The 22,678-nt window shown below is 47.4% G+C and overlaps 2 protein-coding genes across 3 annotated transcripts in view; one reads left to right on the top strand and one right to left on the bottom strand.

Annotated features, from left to right (window-relative positions):
* zbtb17 (zinc finger and BTB domain containing 17) overlaps positions 1–941 on the bottom strand; it is a 38,489-nt gene extending 37,548 nt beyond the window's left edge. For both annotated transcript variants that reach the window (XM_038773253.1, XM_038773255.1), the window contains exon 1: positions 793–941. The gene's annotated coding sequence lies outside the window, so the exon portion shown is untranslated. The remainder of the gene's footprint in view (positions 1–792) is intronic.
* Positions 942–1,007: 66 nt separating this feature from the next.
* The window catches only part of szrd1 (SUZ RNA binding domain containing 1), a 40,888-nt gene continuing 19,217 nt past the window's right edge, over positions 1,008–22,678 (top strand). The window contains exons 1-2 of the mRNA XM_038773256.1: positions 1,008–1,205; positions 7,950–7,999. Coding sequence (XP_038629184.1) covers positions 1,008–1,205; positions 7,950–7,999 — 248 coding nt within the window. The remainder of the gene's footprint in view (positions 1,206–7,949; positions 8,000–22,678) is intronic.

Genomic DNA, 22,678 nt, shown 5'->3' with positions numbered 1-22,678 from the left:
TGCTGTGGACTCTGATGAAAGTTTTTCCTCAGTACATATAATGTCAGGTTGGAGATGGCAGTTTCTTCTTAACCACTCCTAACTAAAGGCTCAAGTTTTCATAACATACTTGTTATCTCAATACTAATGGTCCTAGATATAGCAGCTCACAGATCAGTACCTTCGTATATTTAGCCTCCTCTCCTCTTCTCGTCTGTCTGTTATTGCCCTCTCTCTCCAAATGTATGTCCATTAATCACATCTATCATTCTCTCTTCGCTAGTGTTTATTAATTTTCCCTCTGCTGGTACCTCCCTGTATATTATCCTCCCTCCCTGTCTGCCCTGGTGTTTCTCTTAATTGTCCCTGATCTTCCAGGGCATCCCGATTATAGGCTCGCCCCACCCTCATGCCGGTCTATTTACCGAACTCTATCCAAATATTTCCCTGTCTATCGACACACAGCCCTGATGTTTCCTTATTGTCACTCCTTCCCCTGGTGTTTCGCTGATCATTGATCATCTGTTCTTTCGTTCCTGCAGAGGTAACCTGGTGTTGCTCCATTATTGCCCCTCTGTTTATTGGCTGTCTATCAATTGATCAGTGTATTGACGTCTCTGGGCTCCATTAACCCTCTCTGTATCTATTGATCCATGCATTGTTTGAGCGCGCCTGGCGGACCCTGCCTCGTCTCCATGATGGCGGCGGGAGGCGAGTCCGCGGCCTCCATCGACCGCTCTGCCTCACAGCGCCCTTTCCTTCAGTTACTCTCTGAGGCGCGCTGCCAGTTCCCCGCTCCAGTCTAAACCTCACCTTTCTCTCCCCGCGGGCGGTTGCTGGGTCCAGGCTCGATTTCCCCGCCCTCTCTTGGGCCTGCTATCGAGGTTTGTGGCGCTCGCCGTGCCGCTGCTTCGGGCTAGTTGGGCCCTGCCGCCGCCATCTTTTCACTCTCAGATCGATTGCTATAGCCGGGGCTTCCCGCACCCACCAGGGCGCGTGCGCCGCGGAGCCGGGCCGCCACGCCGTGCATGCGCGACTCCGCGGTCCCCCCGGCACCCTGGTGCCGCGACGGGCGCCTGCGCGCTTCTTGCCGGCGGCGTCCTGCGCCTGCGTGCAGAGGATTGTACGCGTGCGCCTTGCGGCCGCCGGGGGGGCGAGTGAGCCGAGAAGCTAAAATGGAAGATGAGGAAATCGCGGATAACTGGGAGGAAGCGGCCGATAGTGGGGTAAGGTGCGGCGGATGAAGCCACGGAGAGGCTGGGGCTTCTCCAAAACAGGCCTCGTGGTCTGTCGACGCGGCTAAATAGCTTTGGCAAGGTCCGAGAGTTAAGCAGGAGTGGAGTGTGCAACAGTTAAAGGGTTCACAGTGAGTATCGGCCACAAGTGTGGGGTTAGGCAGCAAGGGAGCGGCATGAGAGAGAGGGCAAGAGAGCAGGGCAAGGCCTAGGTCTAGAGTAACTTAGAACAGACACACTCTACGTAGGAGTCGGTGCTGGCAGCAGGAGGGAGACTAAATACTCTAACATGACCAGAAAAGGCATTGGGAGTGAGTGATGCGGATTCCAGAGCGACAGAGGTAATATATCCACTACCAAGGAGAGGTGCAGTCTTTGCCAACTCTCTGAAGTGGACAGGCTGATCTCTCACCTCATTTGGGGGGGTGGACACTGTTGATGACTTTTCCAATGAAAATGATTGGAAGAGAAATAAATACTTCTGGATAAAGCATAGACTGCTAACATTGATTTCTTTCCAAATGTGCTTGCAAATGAGTCATTCTTTTGGTACACTCTTCCTACCGCAGGAACACCATTCTTGTTCCATTTGGCCTTTGAGCCCCAAATTTCAAAAGAGTGGGCTTTGGGATATTTTTAAAATTGGGGCATAGTGGAACAACCTGTGGTTCACTTGGTTGAAGTCAGCATTCTCTGCTCTCTGAATTCCAAACCAAGTACCTCCCGCAAAGTTTATTTTACCCGTTCCCCTCTCAACATTATTTCCTGACCTAAGTTTTCTGGCATGGTTTTTCAAATGGAACAGTAATTGTGTTTCTGCAGTGGGATGAGAGTACAGAAAAATGTCTTATTTGTAAGCACTGTTTTGGGGGGGGGGGGGGGGGGGGGCAAGTCAATGAAATCAGCCCCTGCTTCAACATCCCAAAAAAGTAATTATTGTTGACACTGTCAAAATTCTACCCAGCAGCCTCCAGAAGAGGCCAATATTTTAGCACTGGGAGCCTAGAAATTGAACTTTTCATAATGCAGACTTTCCTATTTTGAAATAATTTGCACCCATTGCCAAGTGATGTTGCACAAAGTTTATGACCCTTCAGATTTTCCAGTTCAGTTTTTTTTAAAAAAAAACCCTTGTCGAAGATCATAGAATATAGTTCATAGAATCCCTGCAATGCAAAAGGAGGCCATTTGGCCCATCAATTCTACACTAGGCCTCTGAAGGAGAACCTTCCCGTAGCCCACTCCCTGCCCTATCCCAATAACCCCATCTAATCTGCACATTGCTGGGTACTGAGGGAGGAAACTGGAGCACCCAGAGGAAATCGATGCAGTCAGTGGCCGGAATTGAACCAAGGTCCCTGGTGCTGTGAGATAGCAGTGCTAACCATTGTACCACCGTGCACCTATTTAAATATTGATCAAAACTTATACATTCTTCAAATGACAGAAAGGTAACTGAACCAAGAAATTCACAAGCCTCTTTCTAGTCATAGACTTGAATTCTGACGTCAATGACCCGACAAATTGGCAAATTAAAGATTTTTAAAGTAATATTTTGAGATAGTTACGCTACCAATTTTAAACCAAAATATAGCTTAAGAATATTGTGTGGTGGTCACAATTATTTGAAAGTTCTAAACTTATCTGGATATCATTCTATCTTGTAGCATTAAAATAAAAATACAGCAGAATTATTTTCTAGTACAGGGCACTCCTTGAGATCCCTCTCATCAGCCTGTGTTATTAGTCCAGTCCAAAGAATATTATGGAAGGCCCATTTAATGCTATCAGTGGCTAATGCTTTTTCTGAATTGAGAAGCCCAGATTAAGGCTGAAGGCTCATCGCGCAGAGGCTAGAATTTATAAAAAGGGAAAGAACAGGAGGTACAAAGTTCCAAGTTATGAGACCCCGGAAGAAAATATTTGGGCTAAATATGCCAGATTGTGTTTTAATGTGCAATGTCACATTGATTATTCATGAGTATTTTCTTTCACATTTCTAGAGAGAGCAATAAAATTTGCCAAACACATCAACTAGAGTATGATGGCTGATCTTGTTCTCCGAACAGCAGTCGTGGTGCCCCAGTTACTAAGCCCAGTGCTAACAGGAGTATGTGTTCACCTTCGGTGATCTTGCCAGCAAGATCTCTGTAGAGCTGCCAGCTTTAAAATCAATACAGAGTCTGCTTGATTAAATGTACTCCCGAGATTGCTCCATATGGGTTTTAAAGTTGGCAGCTTTGCTGAGAATGGTACTGTAGTGGCTGCCAGCATGAGTATATGCTGCTTTTAAAATTATTCCTGTAGCTGGGGAGGAGAACCAATGTTTTATTTTGGAGGAATGTTTTTGATTTCGCGTCCGAGAGTTGATGGTGTTACTGAGTGCATTAGGAAGTGGAGCTGGATAATTAGCCATTGCTGCAAAGAATCCTGTCAGGAGCTAAGTTCTGTTGGCGTGGTCTAACTTGTGTGGATAGGCAAGGACGTGCCAAAGCGGTCTACCTAATTTTCAACATTCTTGATTATCTGCTTGAGTGATTTGCTCAGTGTAGCAGATAATTGAGGTTCCACCATAGACATAACAAGGTCGATACAAAGCGAATATGGCACCATGATTTCCTACAAGTTGATTTAATATACAAGTTATCCAGTTGTATTCCTATTACTTGTACCTGGAATGTAGAGCTCTGTGTTACCTGGACTCTGGAAGATTAAATAGTTTGATTTTCAGTTACACTGGTGAAACCCCGAGAGTGCAATGTCTGCAGAAGATGGCAGCTGATTATAAAATAAAAATTGAATGCTGGAAATATTCTGGACTGATTGACAACTATTAAGGTTGCACTTCTGAAACAGTAAATTCTCTTTCCAGAGATGCTGATTAAGTTAGTGATGCCAGTATTTTCTGGAAACCCACACAGACACAGGGAGAACGTGCAGACTCTGCACAGTGACCCCTGGGGGGGCGGGGCGGGGGGGGGGGGGGGGGGGGGGGGGGGAGAAGGGATAATTGAATTGGATGAGTAGATGGTTAATCTACTTTTGGCGATGTTGGTTGAGGGAATGATGTTGGCCAGGATACCGACAGCTTGCTGCTCTTGGTTTAATGCTTTCACTGAAGGACAGCATCTCAAACAGTGCAGCTTCTCCTTCACTGCTGTGTCAGCAAATCAGTACTAGGTACGCTCGAGTTCTGGAGTGGGCCTTGAACTTCCAAGCTTATGAATCTGTGGCGAGTGCGCCTGTTGAATCAAGTTGGTACTAAAGAGCTGTTGACAGCAAAGGAGTTTGGCATGAAAGTTGTGACCAAATTATTTGGAAAACGCATCAGCAGAAAAGGCGATCACATAAAAACTGTCTGTTTAGTCCACAAGGTTTGCCCTGATTAAAAACAGGAAATGCTGGAAATACTCTGGCCTTGTATCTGTGGAGTTAATGTTTCAGGTCAATGATCTTTCAACACAACTGGCGAACTGTCAATTCTGATTAAAGGTCATCAGCTTGAAATATTTATTCTGTATTTGCGGAGGGGCTGCCAGACTTGCTGAGTATTTATGGTTTTTATTTCTGATTTTCAGCATTCACATTATTTTGCCTACGTCTGCCCTGATGTGTTTATTTTTCCATAGGGGCGACTCTTTGGGGCTTTGCAAGCTAATGAGACCTAGAGTGTGAACAGATGAAAGCTGCTGTTAAACTTGCAATAGACATGCAGAAACTGTGTCTTAACAATTGAAATAAGCAAGAAATGGAATGTAGAGCAGAATTAACAGAAGAATGGATAAGGTTGCATGATGCTTGGAAGAGACTGATAAGAGTCCTTGTGAAATTGGGTTAATGGAAAGGAGAAAGTGAACACGTAGTGAAACTTTTTTCAATTTAATAATAATATAATAATTTTGTATGCAGGACATGGACATCACTGCAAAGCCAGCATTTGTTGCCCATTCCTGGTTGCTGTTGGGAAGGTGGTGTTGAATTGTTGCCTTGAGTATCTTGCTATGAGAGGAATTGAACATAAAAGTAAGAATGTTGTGCTTCAGTTATACAAGGCATTGGCGAGACAACTTGAATACTGTGTGCAGTTTTGGTCTCATTTTTATGCATTGGAAGCAGGTTCTGAAGAGGTTTGCTAGATAATTAAGAACAATAATCGCTTATTGTAATGAGTAGGCTTCAATGAAGTCACTGTGAAAAGCCCCTAGTCACCACATTCCGGCGCATGTTTGGGGAGGCCGGTACGGGAACTGAACCCGCGCTGCTGGCATTGTTCTGCATTACAAGCCAGCTGTTTTGCCACTGTGCTAAACCAGCCCCTTGTTGGAATGATCGGGTTGTCTCACGAGGATGGATAGAAAGGCTCGGCTTGGTTCCATTAGAGTTTAGAAGAGGGAATGGTAACTTTAAGTATATAACATCCTGACAATTGACAAGGTGGATGTGGAAAGGATGTTTCCCCTTGTGGGCAAGTCCAGAATTAGTGGGGGGGGGAGACTATTTTAAAATTAAGGGTCACCCTTAAAAGACTGGGATGAGGAGAAGCCTTTAACCACAGAGGGTTGTGCAAGTTTGGAACTCCCTACCCTGCCTCGGAATATGGAGGTTGATCGCCTTTTATTGGGCAAGGCAATCAAAGATTTTGGAGGAGGGGAGGTGGGGTGGAGGAACATTGATGGGTTTTGTGGAACTCTAATAAACACAAAACAGATCAGCCACAATCTTACTGAATAGCCTACTTCTCCTATTTTGTATGTTCCTACATCTTGCTTGACCGTTTTAGAAAGCTGTTGAGTTGACTACATTGATGTGGATCTGGAGTCACATACTATAAGTTTGACCAGGTAAGAACAGCTGATTTCCTTCCCTAAAGGACATCATTGAATTATTTTTTATGGCAACCTCATTGGATGGTCACCATTATTGATATTGGCTTTTGGGGAATTGGACTCTGGATCATTGGTCCAGTCCTCTGGATTAAAAGTTCAGTAGCAAAAGTATGACAGTACTGTATCCTCTGCTACCAGACAGCTGAGAATACATGGCAAAAATAGGTTAAGAAGGTAAGAGGGGGTTATCCGTGTTTCATAGAATTTACAGTGCAGAAGGAGGCCATTCGGCCCATCGAGTCTGCACCGGCTCTTGGAAAGAGCACCCTACCCAAACCCATACCTCCACCCTATCCCCATAACCCAGTAACCCCACCTAACACTAAGGGCAATTTGGACCCTAAGGGCAATTTATCATGGCCAATCAACCTAACCTGCACATCTTTGGACTGTGGGAGGAAACCGGAGCACCCGGAGGAAACCCACGCATACACGTGGAGAACGTGCAGACTCCACACAGACAGTGACCCAAGCTGGGATTCGAACCTGGGACCCTGGAGCTGTGAAGCATTTGTGCTATCCACAATACTACCGTGCTGCCCCCTTGGGACTGCACCCAAGCAAGGGAAGGAAACTTAAGTTGCCAAAAGATTTGTACTGTATGATACAGTAGTGTTAATGCCTGGGTATTACCAGGAAGGGAGGCCTTCTTGACAGCAGGCTAGTTCAGGATAACTGGTTTTGGTTAAGACAGATTTGTCTGTTTTTATCCAAAACTCCAAATTCAATACTGTTTAATAGTTTTGCTTCAGCATAGATCAGACCCATGCAGTTTAAATATTAAACGTAATGGTAATGTGCACGATAGATTTGAAATCGAAACTCTTCGATGACTTGCAGCGTCCTTGCATGTAAGGAAACACTTGATTTGCCTTTGAGCCTCTGGGATCTGAAGAGGGCAATGCATGTGCAGATATTGAGCAAGGGAAGAATTAGGTTTAACTTGGCAAACCCCAACTGAATAACTGGCGAGATGCAGATGGATTGTTGATGCATTAGTGAATTTGCTTCTAAATGGTTTACTGGCATCTGATATTTTATACTTCAAAGTTACTTTTTTAGTGTCTTGCTGTGACTGCCATAATAATAACATATTTTTAGGGAACATATGCACTTTGCAGTGTTGCTGTGAGGCAGTAGTTACTGTACGTGCTGTATATGAGCTAATTCTAAAACTAAGCAAAGTGCAAATCCTAGGAGTCCCACTCCACCTCACTTAGGAATCTGATTTTACATCACCTATCATTTTGCAAGTTTAAAAGTGGTGTTGTGAAGTGTGAATGCACATCCAGCCAAATGCCTTTCTGGGAGAGAAATAAAAAAAAAAAAAATTGCTTATTGTCACGAGTAGGCTTCAATGAAGTTACTGTGAAAAGCCCCTAGTCGCCACATTCCAGCGCCTGTCCGGGGAGGCTGGTACGGGAATTATTGTCCCCGAAAGGAAGCCTACAGCGTTTTACCAATCCTAGTGATACAGCTAATGTTGCATCATCCTTGCCGCCCCAATGCCTTTCATTTTCTATTTTAAAATGACCATAATTCAAAAGGCAATGTGCCTTCTGTCACATCTGCCATATTTCTAAATCCTACTTTGTGAGGTTTCAGTTTCAATTAATACATGATTTGTGGTGCACTGAACTAGCATTTGCCTATTCTGTTTTTTCCAATTTTATTTGGTGAAATTTATTTTGATTGCTTTCGCTCTGCCATCCTATTTACCAGACCGCTTAATGTATTTGCAATCCAGCTAATCTACTTGGGTTAATCATTACCTTGCACATGGCTTGAATATTGTTTCATAGAGGATCTGTGCATGTACTGTTATGTATTTGTGTTTCCTTTCTTACAGGAAATTGATCGACGACTGGAGGCAAAACTGAAGATCCAACAAAAAGAAAAGTAAGATCTAAAAATTGTTCATTCATTCTCCCGGTGTCTGTGTGGGTCTCCCCCCCCCCCCCCCACAACATGAAAATATGTGCAGGGTAGGTGAATTGGTCACACTAGATTGCCCCTTAATTGGGAAAAGAAAGAATTGGGTACTCCAAAAAAAATTTTTAATGGTTTGTTTTTGGCTCTGCTTAATGACTTGATTGATTGGCATGCACCCCACTCTGTAGAATTGAAGGAAGTCCCGATTCCATACTGTCATAATACATTCAGGAGTGAGAAATCACCATTTTAGCTTTTCAAAGTTCATCCCACCAATTTCCCAAATCTTCCATCACAGCCAACTTGAATCCAAATGTGGCGTTGCTATGACGGCCTCCTCTAGAAGATTATTCCAGACATTTATCCATCTTTTAATTAAAGTTGTTCTTCCTAAATGTTTTTTCATAATTTAGTCCTTGGGCTGAGCTCCCTAACTTTTGAAGTACTGGGTTTCATTGTTCCCTTTTAACTGGCTGATCGCGGTTCGGGTGCCTGATCGCTTTCAATGACCACATGTACCGTGTGGAGAGGCTACGATCAGCTTGGCTGTGGTGGTCTTTACAACTGTGGTTGTAACTTTATAACTGTCAACACTTGCGTCGCAGGGTGGATGTTGCCAATGGAACTGTAGCCCACTAGCAGACATTGGGGAAAGGAAAATGCTTTAGAAAGACTCATGATTTTCCAAAGGTGGTTTCCTGAAAGAACGTTCTGATTCTAATGGAAATGGAAATGCCTGAGAATCATAGAATCCTTAAAAGTGCAGAAGGAGGCCATTCGGTCCATCGAGTCTGCATCAACCCTCCCAAGAATTGGACAATCCAGGAATTAGAATTGATGCTTATTAGGAGGGAAGACTGATGCATGATCAATCACTACTGAAGCGAGACTGTCGTCCAATTGAAGGCTTTAATGAACAAGTAGTTATCCCAGCAGCTCCGGTACAGAATGACTACTGTGGCTGAAACACAGATTCTTATGCTCCGCTTGCTAGGCGGAACCAGCAGGCAGGTTCTACCACTCATACTACAGTATAAGGTACATCCCACCTAGGTACCGCGATACCCCTAATATAGCCTACTACATTCACCCCCTGTTTAAAAGAGTCCGGCGGGGGTGGTCGCCTTGCTTTTACAGTGGTAGAGGTTATAGCGGTACCCTTCGGTGCCTTTACATGTAAATAATTGTCTGTAAATATGTGTATTGCAAGTTCATTTTACAATGAAACTATCAGCCGGTCGGGGGCCCTGGTCGTCCTCTGCGATCGTCGCAGTCCCGACGGTGATGCTGGCGTCGGCTCGGGCGTCCGTGGTTCTGGGAGTGTGTCGTCTTCAGCTTCATCGCATCTGGATGGGGCCAAAGGGAGGACGGATCCTCCTGGGAAGAGGGCTGCAGTGGTGTGCGCCGGTGAAAAAATGGTTGAGGTTGGTGGAGGGGGTCAGCGGGGGCCGGAGACCGTGTCTTGTCGGCCGTCGGGGTACGCCACATAGGTGTACTGGGGGTTAGCATGGAGGAGATGTACCCTCTTGACCAGTAGGTCCGACTTGTGGGCCCATACGTGTTTGCGGAGTAGGACGGGTCCGGGGGCTGCCAGCCATTTTGGGAGCGAGGTCCCCGAGGAGGACTTCCTAGGGAAGGCAAGGAGACGTTCATGAGGTGTTTCGTTGGTAGTAGTGCACAGTAGTGATCGGATGGAGTGAAGTGCATCGGGGAGGACCTCCTGCCATCGGGACACTGGGAGATTCTTGGACTTACTGACCAGTAGGACGGCCTTCCAGACCGTCCCGTTCTTCCTCTCTAACTGCCCGTTTCCCCGGGGGTTGTAACTGGTCGTCCTGCTGGAATAAATGCCCTTGCTGAGCAGGAATTGACGGAACTCGTCATTCATGAAGGAGGACCCCCTATCGTTATGGATGTAGGTGGGGAAACCGAACTGGGTAGAGATGCTGTGGAGGGCTTTAATGACGGTGGCAGCCGTCATGTCGGGACAGGGGATGGTGAAAGGGAACCGGGAGTACTCATCAATCACGTATAAGGAATACGTGTTGCGGTTAGTGGAGGGATGGGGCCCATTGAAATCCACGTGAGGCGTTGAAAGGGGCGGGTAGCCTTCACCAGGTGCGCTTTCTCTGGCCTGTAGAAGTGCGGCTTGACTCCACGCAGATTTGGCAGTTTCTGGTTACGGCCCTGACCTCCTCGATGGAGTAGGGCAGATTGCGAGTTTTAACAAAGTGGACGAACCAGGTGACCCCCGGGTGGCAGAGGTTGTCGTGGAGGGTCCGGAGTCGGTCTACTTCTACACTGGCACAAGTGCCGCGGGACAGGGCATCAGGAGGCTCGTTGAGCTTCCCGGGATGATACAAGATCTCGTAATTATAGGTGGAGAGCTTGATCCTCCACTGTTTAAGATCTTATTCTTAATTTTGCCCCGCTGTGCATTGTCAATCATGAAGGCTACTTACCGTTGGTCAGTGAGGAGAGTGCCGGCCAGGTAATGCCTCCAATGCCGCACAGCTTCGATGATGGCTTGGGCCTTCTTCTCGACGGAGGAATGGTGGATTTCTGAGGCGTGGAGGGTGCATGAAAAGAAGGCCACGGGTCTGCCCGCCTGATTGAGGGTGGCAGCCAGTGCTACATCTGATGCGTTGCTCTTGACTTGGAATTGGAGGGACTCATCGATTGCGTGCATCGTCTCCCTGGCAATGTCTGCATTGATGCGACTGAAAGCCTGGCGGGCCTCTGCCGATAGGGGAAAAATCGTGGACTGGATTAGTGGGCGGGCCTTGTCCACATAATTGGGGACCCACTGGGCGTAATAAGAAAAGAAGCCCAGGCAACGTTTCAGGGCCTTGGGCAGTGGGGGAGGGGAAACTCCATGAGGGGGCGCATGCGTTTGGGATCTGGGTCTATGACTCCATCATGCACTACGTAGCCGAGGATGGCTAGGCGATCGGTGCTGAACACGCATTTATCCTTGTTATAGGTTAAGTTAAGGATTTTTGCGGTATGGAGGAATTTGCGGAGGTTGGTGTCGTGGTCCTGCTGGTCGTGGCCGCAGTTGGTGACATTGTCGAGGTACGGGAGCGTGGCCCCCAGACTGTAACGGTCAGCCATTCGGTCCATCTCCTGTTGGAAGACCGAGACCCTATTTGTGACACCAAAGGGAACCATTAGAAAGTGGTAGTGACGCCCATCTGCTTTGAATGCAGTGTACTTGCAGTCTTCCGGGCGAATGGGGAGCTAGTGGTAGGCTGATTTAAGGTCTACTGTGGAGAAAACCTTGTATTACGCTATCTGGTTGACCATTTCATATATGCGGGCGAGAGGGTACACGTCGAGCTGTGATACCTGTTGATGGTCTGACTGTAGTCTATGACCATCCTATGCTTCTCCCCGGTATATACAGCCACCACTTGAGCTCTCCAGGGGCTGTTGCTGGCCTCGATAATGCCTTCCTTTAGTAACCGTTGGACTTCCGACCTATTGAAGGTCCGGTCCTGGGCACTGTATGAAAAATGAAAATCGCTTATTGTCACGAGTAGGCTTCAATTAAGTTACTGTGAAAAGCCCCTAGTCGCCACATTCCGGCGCCTGTCCGGGGAGGCTGTTACGGGAATCGAACCGTGCTGCTGGCCTGTTTGGTCTGCTTTAAAGCCAGCGATTTAGCCCAGTGAGCTAAACCTGTACCGTCTGCTCCGGGTGGCGATGTGTTTGCAGGTTTGCAAACAGGGAAGGCGGGTCGACCTTGAGGGTTGCGAGGCCGCAGACAGTATGGGGCTGCCGAATTTGAACGTTAAACTTTGCAGGTTACACTGGAAGTCCAGTCCCAGGAGTGTGGCAGCGCAGAGATGGGGGAGAACGTAGAGTCGGAAGTTATTGAACTCCACGCCCTGGACCGTGAGGTTGGCTATGCAGTACCCCCGGATCTCCACAGAGTGGGACCCAGAGGCCAGGGAGATCTTTTGTTGAATCGGGTGTACAGCGAGGGAGCAGTGTCTTACCGTATTGGGATGGATGAAGCTCTCCGTGCTCCCAGAGTCGATCAAGCAGGATGTCTCGTGCCCATTGATGAGTACTGACGTCGTAGCGGTTGAAAGCGTTCGGGGCCGAGACTGGTCCAGTGTCACTGAGGCAAGTTGTGGCTGAAGCTGAGAGATCCCGTCGGGCGATACACAGCCACCCGAGTCGGGGTCCTGAGATGTCATCCAAGATGGCTGCCCCCATGAATCGCACATGGCCGGCTGGGCGATCTCATCAGGCGATACATGGCCAGCCGAGTTGGGGTCCTGAGATTTCATCCAAGATGGCTGCCCCCATGAATAGCACATGGCCTGTGAGGAGAGGAATGGCAGCGGGCCTGGTTCACCTGTGGAGACAGCGGCGGCCGACCGGGCCTGGCATACTGCCACGAGGTGCCCCTTCTTCCCGCCGCCCTTGCAAATGCGATCGGGCCGGGCAGCATTGCCGGGGATGTTTGTTTCGCCCGCAAAAATAGCATCGGGCCCCCCTTCCGGGGTTTCCTGGCTGCCGCACTGCACAAGCTTGTGGGGAATTTAGTGGTGCTTTGGAATCGGCTGCGGGTGGGGTCTACCCTGTCCATGCAGGTATCGCATGGTCGGGAACGTGGGCCTGGGCATTGCAGGAGGCTACATCTAGGGAGTGCGCAAATTTCCGTGCCTCTTTAAGCCCTAGGGTGTCGTTTTCCAGCAGTCGTGGGTGGATTTTAGAGGACAGCATGCCCGCAACAAAAGCATCCCGTATTAAGAGTTTGATGTGGTCATTGGCTGAGACTTGTGGACAGTTACAGTTTCTACCTAACACTAACAATGCGTGGTAAAAATCGTCCAGTGATTCCCCTGGGATCTGCCGTCTGGTAGCTTTAAGATGCCGAGCGTATACCTGATTCACGGACATGGTGCTCTTTTAACAAAGTAATTGCGTCCTCTAAAACGTCCACGTCTTCGATAAGGGTGTAGATTTCTGGGCTCACACTTGAGTGGAGGACTTGTATTTTTTGTTCCTCCGTGGGGGTAGTCGGGGCAGTCCTGATGTACCTGTTGAAACATGCCAGCCAATGTTTAAAAGTTGCTGCATTTGCCGCTTGGGGGTTGATTTGTAGACACTCTCTGGCTTGATGTGGAGAGCAGCCATTCTTCAATTTTGTTCATTAAATTGATGCACGATCAATCACTACTGAAGCGAGACTGTAGTCCAATTGAAGGCTTTAATGAACAAATAGTTACCCCAACAGCTCCGGTACAGAATGACTGCTGTGGGTGAAACACAGATTCTTATGCTCCGCTTGCTGGGCGGAACCAGCAGGCAGGTTCTTCCACTCGTACTACAGTATAAGGTACATCCCACCTAGGTACCGCGATAGCCCTAATATAGTCGACGACATAAGGTAGCTCCCAACTCCAGGACTGTGTTGTAATGTAAGCAATCGTGCGGGGCGCAGTGGTTGATGAGTGAGTGCTTGCTAAGGGGAATGAATTTTTCAAAAACTTACTGTTGGCGGTTTCCAGCTGAATGCGGTCGGAGTGAAGACAAAGTGACTGCTGGGTAAGGAGTAAAGATTTAAATTCTTTGCATGGGCCCATAACAGCTGATTGCTGTTATCGTGCAGGGTGCAGTGGTTGCTGGTTAAGTGTTTTATTTTTATCTGTATTTAAGTTGGGCAGTTCCTACACCTGAGACACTACACTTGTAGTGTCCCCCACCCTTCCACCTCCTCTAACCTAAGGGATTGAGCGAATATCAGGTAAGTTCTTTCGTTATCGAGAGGGGATGGCAGGGAAGGCAGTGCAATGTTCCTCCTGCAGAATGTTTGAGGTGAGGGATGCCGTCAGTGTCCCTGCTGATTTCACCTGTGGGAAGTGCACCCATCTCCAGCTCCTCAGAAACCACGTTAGGGAACTGGAGCTGGATGAACTTCGGATCATTCGGGAGGCAGAGGTGGTCCTAGATAGTAGCTTCAGGGATGTAGTTACTCTGAAGAATCAAGATAGATGGGTGACGGTGAGAGGGGCTGGGAGGAAGCAGTCAGTGCAGGGATCCTCTGTGGTCGTTCCCCTCAGTAACAAGTAGAACAGTACAGCACAGAACAGGCCCTTCGGCCCTCGATGTTGTGCCGAGCAATGATCACCCCACTCAAACTCACGTATCCACCCTATACCCGTAACCCAACAACTCCCCCTTAACCTTACTTTTTTTTAGGACACTACGGGCAATTTAGCATGGCCAATCCACCTAACCCGCACATCTTTGGACTGTGGGAGGAAACCGGAGCACCCGGAGGAAACCCACGCACACACGGGGAGGACATGCAGACTCCACACAGACAGTGACCCAGCCGGGAATCGAACCTGGGACCCTGGAGCTGTGAAGCATTGATGCTAACCACTATGCTACCATGCTGCCCCTTGTAGTGTCCAAAGTATACCGCTTTGGATACTGTTGAGGGGAAGACCTACCAGGGGTAAGCCACAGTGAACGGATCTCCAGCACTGAGTCCGTCTCTGTGGCTCAGAAGGGAAGGAAGGAGAGCAATAGTTATTGGGGACTCGATTAGAGGGACAGATAGACGGTTCTGTGGCAACGAAAGAGACTCACGGATGGTATGTTGCCTCCCGGGTGCCAGGGTCCACGAAGTCTCAGACCGTGTTTTCAGAATCCTTAAGGGGGAGGAGGAACAGTCACAAGTCATGGTACACATCGGTAAGAGAAGGGACGGGGATTTAAAACAGGAATTTAGGGAGCTACGGTGGAAGCTGAGAGCCAGGACAAACCATGTTGTCATCTCTGGTTTGTTGCTGGTGCCACATGTTAGCGAGGTGAAGAACAGGGAGAGAGTGCAGATAAACACGTGGCTGCAGGGATGGTGTAGGGGGGAGGGTTTCAGTTATGTGTATAATTGGAGCACATTCTGGGGAAGGTACAGACAGGACGGTTTGCACCTGAACCAGAGGGGCACCAATATCCTGGGAGGGAAATTTGCTACGACTCTTTGAAGGGGTTTAAACTAATTTGTCAGGGGGATGGGAAAACGAGCTGTTGTCCAGAAGCCAGTGTTGAGAGTAGTGAGTTATTGAGGAGGGCATCAAGTTCGCAGGCGTGTACCGGTAGACAGGAAGGTGGGTTGAAGTGTGTCTACTTCAATGCAAGGAGCATCCGGAATAAGGTCGGTAAACGTGGAGCGTGGATTGGTACCTGGGACTACGATGTGGGCATTAGAGACATGGTTAGAACAGGGATAGGAATGGTTGTTGGAAGTTCCGGGGAATAGATGTTTCAGTAAGAGTAGGGAAGGTGGTAAAAGAGGTGGAGGAGTAGCATTGTTAATCAAGGGGGGCTTATGGACCCCAACTGTCAGTTGTGTCAATTTCAGCGGCCGGCTCACTTTGATCCGGAGAGGGAAGCTGCTCTCTCACTGAAACAATCAGCCGGCCGCTGAAATTGACACTGCCGGCTGCTCTCTCCCTCCAATCAGAAACATTAAAACTTAAAAGTTGGATTGGAGGGAGAGAGCAGCGGGCAGTGTCAATTTCAGCGGCCGGCTGATTGTTTCAGTGAGAGAGCAGCTTCCCTCTCCGGATCAAAGTGAGCCGGCCGCTGAAATTGACACTGTTTTAATTAGATCCACGATGGGGGTTTTAAATTTATTTAAAAATCTATGCTAGCGCTTCCCATTGTGAGTCTACGGGGGTCTGACCTCTCCCCCCGCCCCCCCATAGACTCTCAATGGGAAGCGCTAGCATAGATTTTAAAATAAATTTAAAACCCCCATCGTGGATATCCGCGGCTCGGTTGCAACGCGGGTGGCTGTCTTGGACCCCAACACCCGCGTTATAAAGGGGGACTACTGTAGAGATGTGGAGGAAGAAATTGCAAAACAGATTATGGATAGGTGTGGAGGTCCCAGGGTAGTTGTCATGGGTGACTTTAACTTTCCAAATATTGATTGGAACCTCTATAGGTCGAACAGTTCAGATGGGGCAGTTTTTGTACAGCGTGTGCAGGAGGGTTTCCTGACACAATATGTGGATAGGCCGACGAGGTGGGGCCACATTGGATTTGGTACTGGGTAATGAACCTGGCCATGTGTTAGATTTGTTTGTGGGAGAGCACTTTGGAGATAGTGACCACAATTAGGTGTCTTTCACTATTGCAATGGAGAGGGATTGGGCCATACGGCAGGGCAAGGTTTATAATTGGGGGAGGGGTAATTATGATGCGATTAGGCAAGAATTAGGAGCATAAGTTAGGAACAGAAACTTGTCAGGGAAAGGCACAAATGAAAAGTGGAGCTTGTTCAAGGAACAAATACTGCGTGTCCTTGATAGGTATGTCCCTGTCAGGCAGGGAGGAAATTGCCGTATGAGGGAACCATGGTTCACAAAAGAGGGTGAATGCCTTGCCAAGAAGAAAAAGGAAGCGTATGTAAGGATGAGAAAACAGGGTTCAGTTGGGTCATTTGAGGGTTACAAGGTAGCAAGGAATGAGCTTAAAAAAAAGGGCTTAGGAGAGCTAGGAGAGAGCATGAGAAGTCCTTGGCGGGTCGGATCAAGGAAGACCCCAAGGCTTTTTACTCATGTGAGAAATAAAAGAATGACCAGGGTGAGGTTAGGGTTGGTCAAGGACAGTAGTAGGAACTTGTGTATGGAGTCAGAAGAGATAGAGGCGTTGAATGAATACTTTTCTTCACCAAGGAGCGAGGCCATGTTTCTGAGGATGAGTGTGTGATACAGGTGGGTAGGCTGGAGGAGGTAGATATTCTGAGGAAGGATGTATTGGCAATTTTGAAAAACCTTAGGGTCGACAAGTCCCCTGGGCCAGGTGGAATATATCCAAGGATTCTTTGGGAGGCAAGGGATGAGATTGCAAAGCCTTTGGCTTTGATCTTTGGGTCCTCACTGTCCACGGGGATAGTGCCAGAGGACTGGAGAGTGGCCAATGTCGTTCCTCTGTGCAAGAAAGGGAATAGGAATGACCCTGGTAATTATAGGCCGGTTAGTCTTCCATCGGTGGTCGGTAAGTTAATGGAAAAGGTCCTGAAGGATAGGATTTATGACCATTTGGAAAGATGCAGCTTAATCCGGGATAGTCAACACGGATTTATGAAGGGTATGTTTTGCCTCACAAATTTGATTGAATTCTTTGAGGAGGTTACTGGGAGTGTAGATGATGGTAGAGCAGTTGATGATTTTAGTAAGGCGTTTGATAAGGTTCCCCATGGTCGGCTCATGAAGAAAATAAGGAGGTGTGAGATAGGGGGAATTTTGGCCAATTGGATGAGTAACTGGCTATCACATAGAAGACAGAGAGTGGTGGTGGATGGAAAATTTTCAGGCTGGAGACCAGTTACCAGCGGTGTACCACAGGGTCCTCTGCTATTTGTGATTTTTATCAATGACTTGGAGGAGGGGGCTGAAGGGTGGGTCAGTAAATTTGCTGATGATACCAAGATTGGTGGAGTAGTGGATGAGGTGGAGGGCTGTTGTAGGCTGCAAAGAGACATTGATAGGATGCAGAGCGTGGCCACAAAATGGCAGATGGAGTTTAACCCTGATAAGTGCGAGGTGATTCATTTTGGTAGGAAAAATTTGAATGCGGATTACAGGGTCAACGGCAGGATTCTGAAGAATGTGGAGGAACAGAGAAATCTTGGGGTTCATGTCCACACATCTCTGAAGGTTGCCACTCGAGTAGAGCCGTGAAGAAGGCCTATAGTGTGTTAGCGTTTATTAACAGGGGGCTTGGGTTTAAGAGCCGTGGGGTTATGCTACAACTGTACATGACCCTGGTGAGACCACATTTGGAGTATTGTGTGCAGTTCTGGTCACCTGACTAGGAAGGATGTGGAAGCATTGGAAAGGGTGCAAAGGAGATGTACCAGGATGCTGCCTGGTTTGGAGGATAGGTCTTACGAGGAAAGCTTGAGGGAGCTAGGGCTTTTCTCTTTGGAATGGAGGAAGATGAGAGGCGACTTAATAGAGGTTTATAAGATGGTGAGGGGGATAGATAGAATGGACGTTCATAGACTATTTCCTCAGGTGGATGAAGCTGTTACAAGGGGGCATAACTAAGGTTCAAGGTGGGAGATATAGGAGGGATGTCCGAGATAGGTTCTTTACTCAGAGAGTGGTTATGTATGGAATGGACTGCCTGCTGTGATAGTGGAGTCGGACACTTTAGGAACTTTCAAGCGGTTATTGGATAGGCACATGGAGCACAGCAGAATGACACGGCTAACTATAGGTGAAGCTGGCGCAATTTGACTAACTTTAGCCCTACAATTATACTTAAAATGCTCCCAATTTCTTTGTGTTGTTTGTCACAGATTTTGGAAGGAACATGACCTTTTTTATCTTTTTTCTAATATCAAGACATTTTAAATGATAGTTGATAAACTAAACTTAGAGCGACTAAAACTGAGAGTCTAAGGGGATTACACTAAGCAAGAGAGAGGAGACACACTGAAGGGCTGCAAGACAGCTGATGTTTCAATTTTCAAAAAAGGAAGATCAAACAAATCCAGGGACTTGGATCAGTTATAGAGTCATGGAAGTTTACAGTACAAAAAGAGACCCTATGGCCCATCGTGTCTATGCTGGCCATCAAACCCCTATTTATTCTAATCCCAGTTCACAAAGTTTTCAGAAAGGAAGGCCATGCTTAACCAACTTCATTGAATTCTTTTAAGAAGTAAAAGTAGACAAAGTTAATTTGGTGAAAGTCATAGTAATCTGGTGGACTTTCAAAGGCCTTTTATAAGGTACTGCAAAGTATAGTTCTGCCCTCTTTTAAAATACTTGATAATATAATGGGGAATTCATTCAAAGGCTAGGCCAGCATTTATTGCCCATCCCTAATTTCCTTTGATAAGGTAGTGGGCTGCCGTGATGAACCACTGCAGTCTGTGTAGGTACATCCACGGTGCTGTTAGGAGCGTTCAAGGATTTTGACCTAGCCACAGTGTAGGAAGCATGATAAATTTGCAAGTCAGGATGGTGAGTGGCTTGGAGGTGAACTTGTAGGTGCTGTTCCCATAAATTTGCTGCCCTTATCCTTCTAGATGGTAGTTGTTTGGAAGGAAACAGCCTTGGTGTGTTGCTGTAGTGAATCTTGTAGATGGCACACATTGCTGCCATGGTGGGTCAGTGGTGCAGGGTGTGGATGTCTGGATGGGAAGCCAATCAGGTTGACTGCTTTGTGTCAATCTTCTTGAGGTGTTATAGCTGCACTCATTGAGGCTAGTGGAGAGTATTCTGTCACATTCATGACTTGTGCCTTGTAGATGATGATGAGACTTTGGTGAGTTGAGAGGTAAGTTACTCACTGCAGGATTCCTAGCCTTTGACCTGCTCTTGTAGCCAGAGTATTTATATGGCTATTCCAGTTCAGTAAGGTCAATGGGAATCTCCAGGGTATTGATAATGGGGGACTTGGCGATGGTAATGCCATTGAATGTCATGGGGCAATGGTTTGATTCTCTCTTGTTGGAGATGGTCATTGCCTGGCACTTGTGTGACATGAATGTTGTTGGCCACTTGTCAACCCAAGGATGGATATTGTCCAGGTAAAGGCAGGTTCAATTGAAGCTTTTAAGAAAGAATTGTGATTTTCTAAAAAATAAATTTGACGGGCCCCACAGGGAAAAGGCAGGGAGTTGGACTAGCTGAGTTGCTTTTGGAGAGTTGGCACAGACACACTGGGCTGAATGATCTCCAACTATTTTGATCATAAATAACCATGTAAACTAAATCAAATAAACTGAGGGACAAATTAAAGGGACAAAGAGCAAATCACAAATGAGACTTAAAACACCAAACCAATATGTGATTAGAGGGGCCAATAAAGCACCCCAATGGCACGGAAGGTCTCAACGTTGCCAGTAGACACTGCATGCTCCATTTCCAGGGACACCTGACCGTGATTGTATCCACGGCAGAGGGGCAGACAGTCAGGTCTGTCGATTGCTTTGTTTGCAATCCCTTCGATTGCCCTCTGCCTGTACCAGTTGATAGGTTTGGTCAGGCCCTGGAGCAGGCTCGCAGGGAGGTCCTCCTCTTTCCCTACTCCTCTCTGCACCACGTGCCCTTAGATCAGGAGCGTGTAAACAAAACTTCAAAAAGGTTTTTTTAAGTAACTGAAAAGGGGGTGCAGTCTAAAACAAACTACATAGGCATGATCCACGGAATCCACAAGGCCGCAAAATGGACTGGCATCTTGGGAGTCAGTGAACCAATGCACTGTGCTGTAACCATCCTATGATTTTCTTTTATATCATTAGTTTGTGGGTTATTAATCTGAAATGTGGCAGCAAGGGCGACACGGTGGCGCAGTGGTTAGCACTGCTGCCTACAGCGCTGAGGACCCGGATTCGATCCCGGCCCCCGCTCACTGTCTGTGTGGAGTTTACACATTCTCCCTGTGTCTGCGTGGGTTGCACCCCCACAACCCAAAGATGTGCAGGTTAGATGGATTGGCCACGCTAAATTGCCCCTTAATTGGGGGAAAAAAATGAAATGCGGCAGCAGTGAATTGCGCTTGGGAATGGTGCGAGGGAAATCAGACCAAGTTAGTACTTTTTAATCATTTATCTCATGGTTCCTGCTGGAATGTGTAGATCAACATTAATGATGAGATTACGCTCAGGTGAAATGTTTCTTCCAGTATGGCTTTTGATACTTGCAGATTAAGAATGATTGCCTGAGTTTGATTTCTGCAACTCAGCATTTGTCACCACATTTGAAGGAAGGGGGTGGAAATTGTATGGAAAAATGTTCTTCAATTTGACTAAGGTTGAGGAAAACAGGCATCTTTATTTTTCCCAAACTGGAAGTTAGGGAGTGTTGTAGAGGCAGCAATGTTGTCTTCCATTATCTGGACCAACATCTCCAGTCAATCCAACCAAAAAACTGTGAATAAGGCACTTATCGCAGTTACGGGGGCGGGGGGGGGGGGGGGGGGGGGGGGGGGGGGGGGGGGTCCTGCAGACAAATTGGCTGCTGCTTTCACCCAATGTCTACAAAAGTAATTGTGTAAAATAATTTGAAAGGTCTGAGGTGATGAAGCACTGTGTAAGTGCAGATATTATTTGAGGGGTGTGCTGATGTACTGAGTAACAAACATGGACCTTGTGGTGCAAGGTATATTGTAGACTTGGTATCTAGCAGCACACGTATAAATTAGGTTAGAAGAATCAAATTTTTTTGAAGTAACATTGCAGCCAGTGACATGGGGAGGTAGTAATGCTTGCATCCTTACAATGCCTTGTAAACTGAGTTGGACTCTCTTTCTGATAGAATGTGAAAGTGCATGGCAAAACAGGAGCCACTGTATTGTAAGAGAACTTCTGACTTCAGAACAACCATGAGAACGGGGGAATTTCTGTTTCAGAGATCAAAAAACTTGCTGGGGATTTATAATCATGTTCGTTATCCAACAACCTGCCCCACATCTGCTTTGAATGTTTTTTTTTGAAAGTATTTATATTCAACAAATTTTCAACAATTTTAGAATACAAAACAACCTAAACCCCCCCCCCCCCCCCCCCCACACCCCCATCCCCTCCCAACTGTTAATGCTAACCAACTCCCGGAAATGCTTGATGAACAAACCCCCTAAAATTGTAGAAACCATCACTCGCCTCCCTCAGAGCAAATTTCGCCATTCCCGGGGTCAGACACTCCAGCAGCTCCCCCTGTCATGCCGAGGCACAGAGTGGCGAAGCTGACCTCCACCCCAACAATACCCACCTACGAGCAATCAGCGAGGCAAAGGCAAAATCATCTGCCCCCACACCGGCCTGCAGCTCCAGCCAATCTGACACCCCAAATATGGCTTCCAGGGGACTGGGCTCTACGTCCACATGTAAAACCCCCAAAATGGTGCTGAACACCGTCCTCCAAAACCTTTCCAGCTTCAGGCAGGACAAAAACTACATGAATCTACATGATTCGCAGGGCCCCTCCAACATCGCTCACATGCATCCTCAACCCCTTCAAACAGCCAGCTCATCCTAGACTTTGTAAGGTGCGCCCTGGACACTACCTTCAGCTGTATCAGCCTCGCGCACAAAGTCGAGGCATTTGCCCTCCGCAGCACCACTCCCAACTCTTCCTCCCACTTCACCGTAACCGCTTCATGGACAACCCCCCCCCCCCCCCCCCCCAAAAAAAACTATCCGTTCCACAACCCGAAGCTCCGAAGCTCAATAACCAAGGGTTTTATACCCAATCCAAATAGAAGGGGGGGGGGACATGGGGCCTCGTACTCCGGGAATGCAAAATATCCTGAGTTCATACTGTTTGTGCACACGCTTGCCATCGGCTCGTTGTATAGAAGCTGTACCCACAAACTTCTGCCCAATCCCAAATTTCTCCAATACTGCCATCAAATAACTCCACTCCACCCGATTGAACGCCTTCTCCACATCCAACACCACCACCACCTTCGTCTCCGTCCCCTCTGCCGGAGAAAGCACCACGTTCAACAACCTCCTCATCCAAGGATGACTGTCTTCCCTTTACGAACCCTGTCTAATGCTCCTCAATCACCTTTGGGAGGCACCCTTCCAACCTTAAACGCAACACCTTTGCCAATATCTTGCCGTCTACATTCTGCAGCAATAAAGGCCTATAT

This window comes from Scyliorhinus canicula, chromosome 16 (genome assembly GCF_902713615.1).
Source record: "Scyliorhinus canicula chromosome 16, sScyCan1.1, whole genome shotgun sequence".
NCBI lineage: Eukaryota > Metazoa > Chordata > Chondrichthyes > Carcharhiniformes > Scyliorhinidae > Scyliorhinus > Scyliorhinus canicula.
The sequence above is the reverse complement of the archived record's forward strand: the minus strand, read 5'-3'. Positions and strand labels throughout refer to the sequence as shown.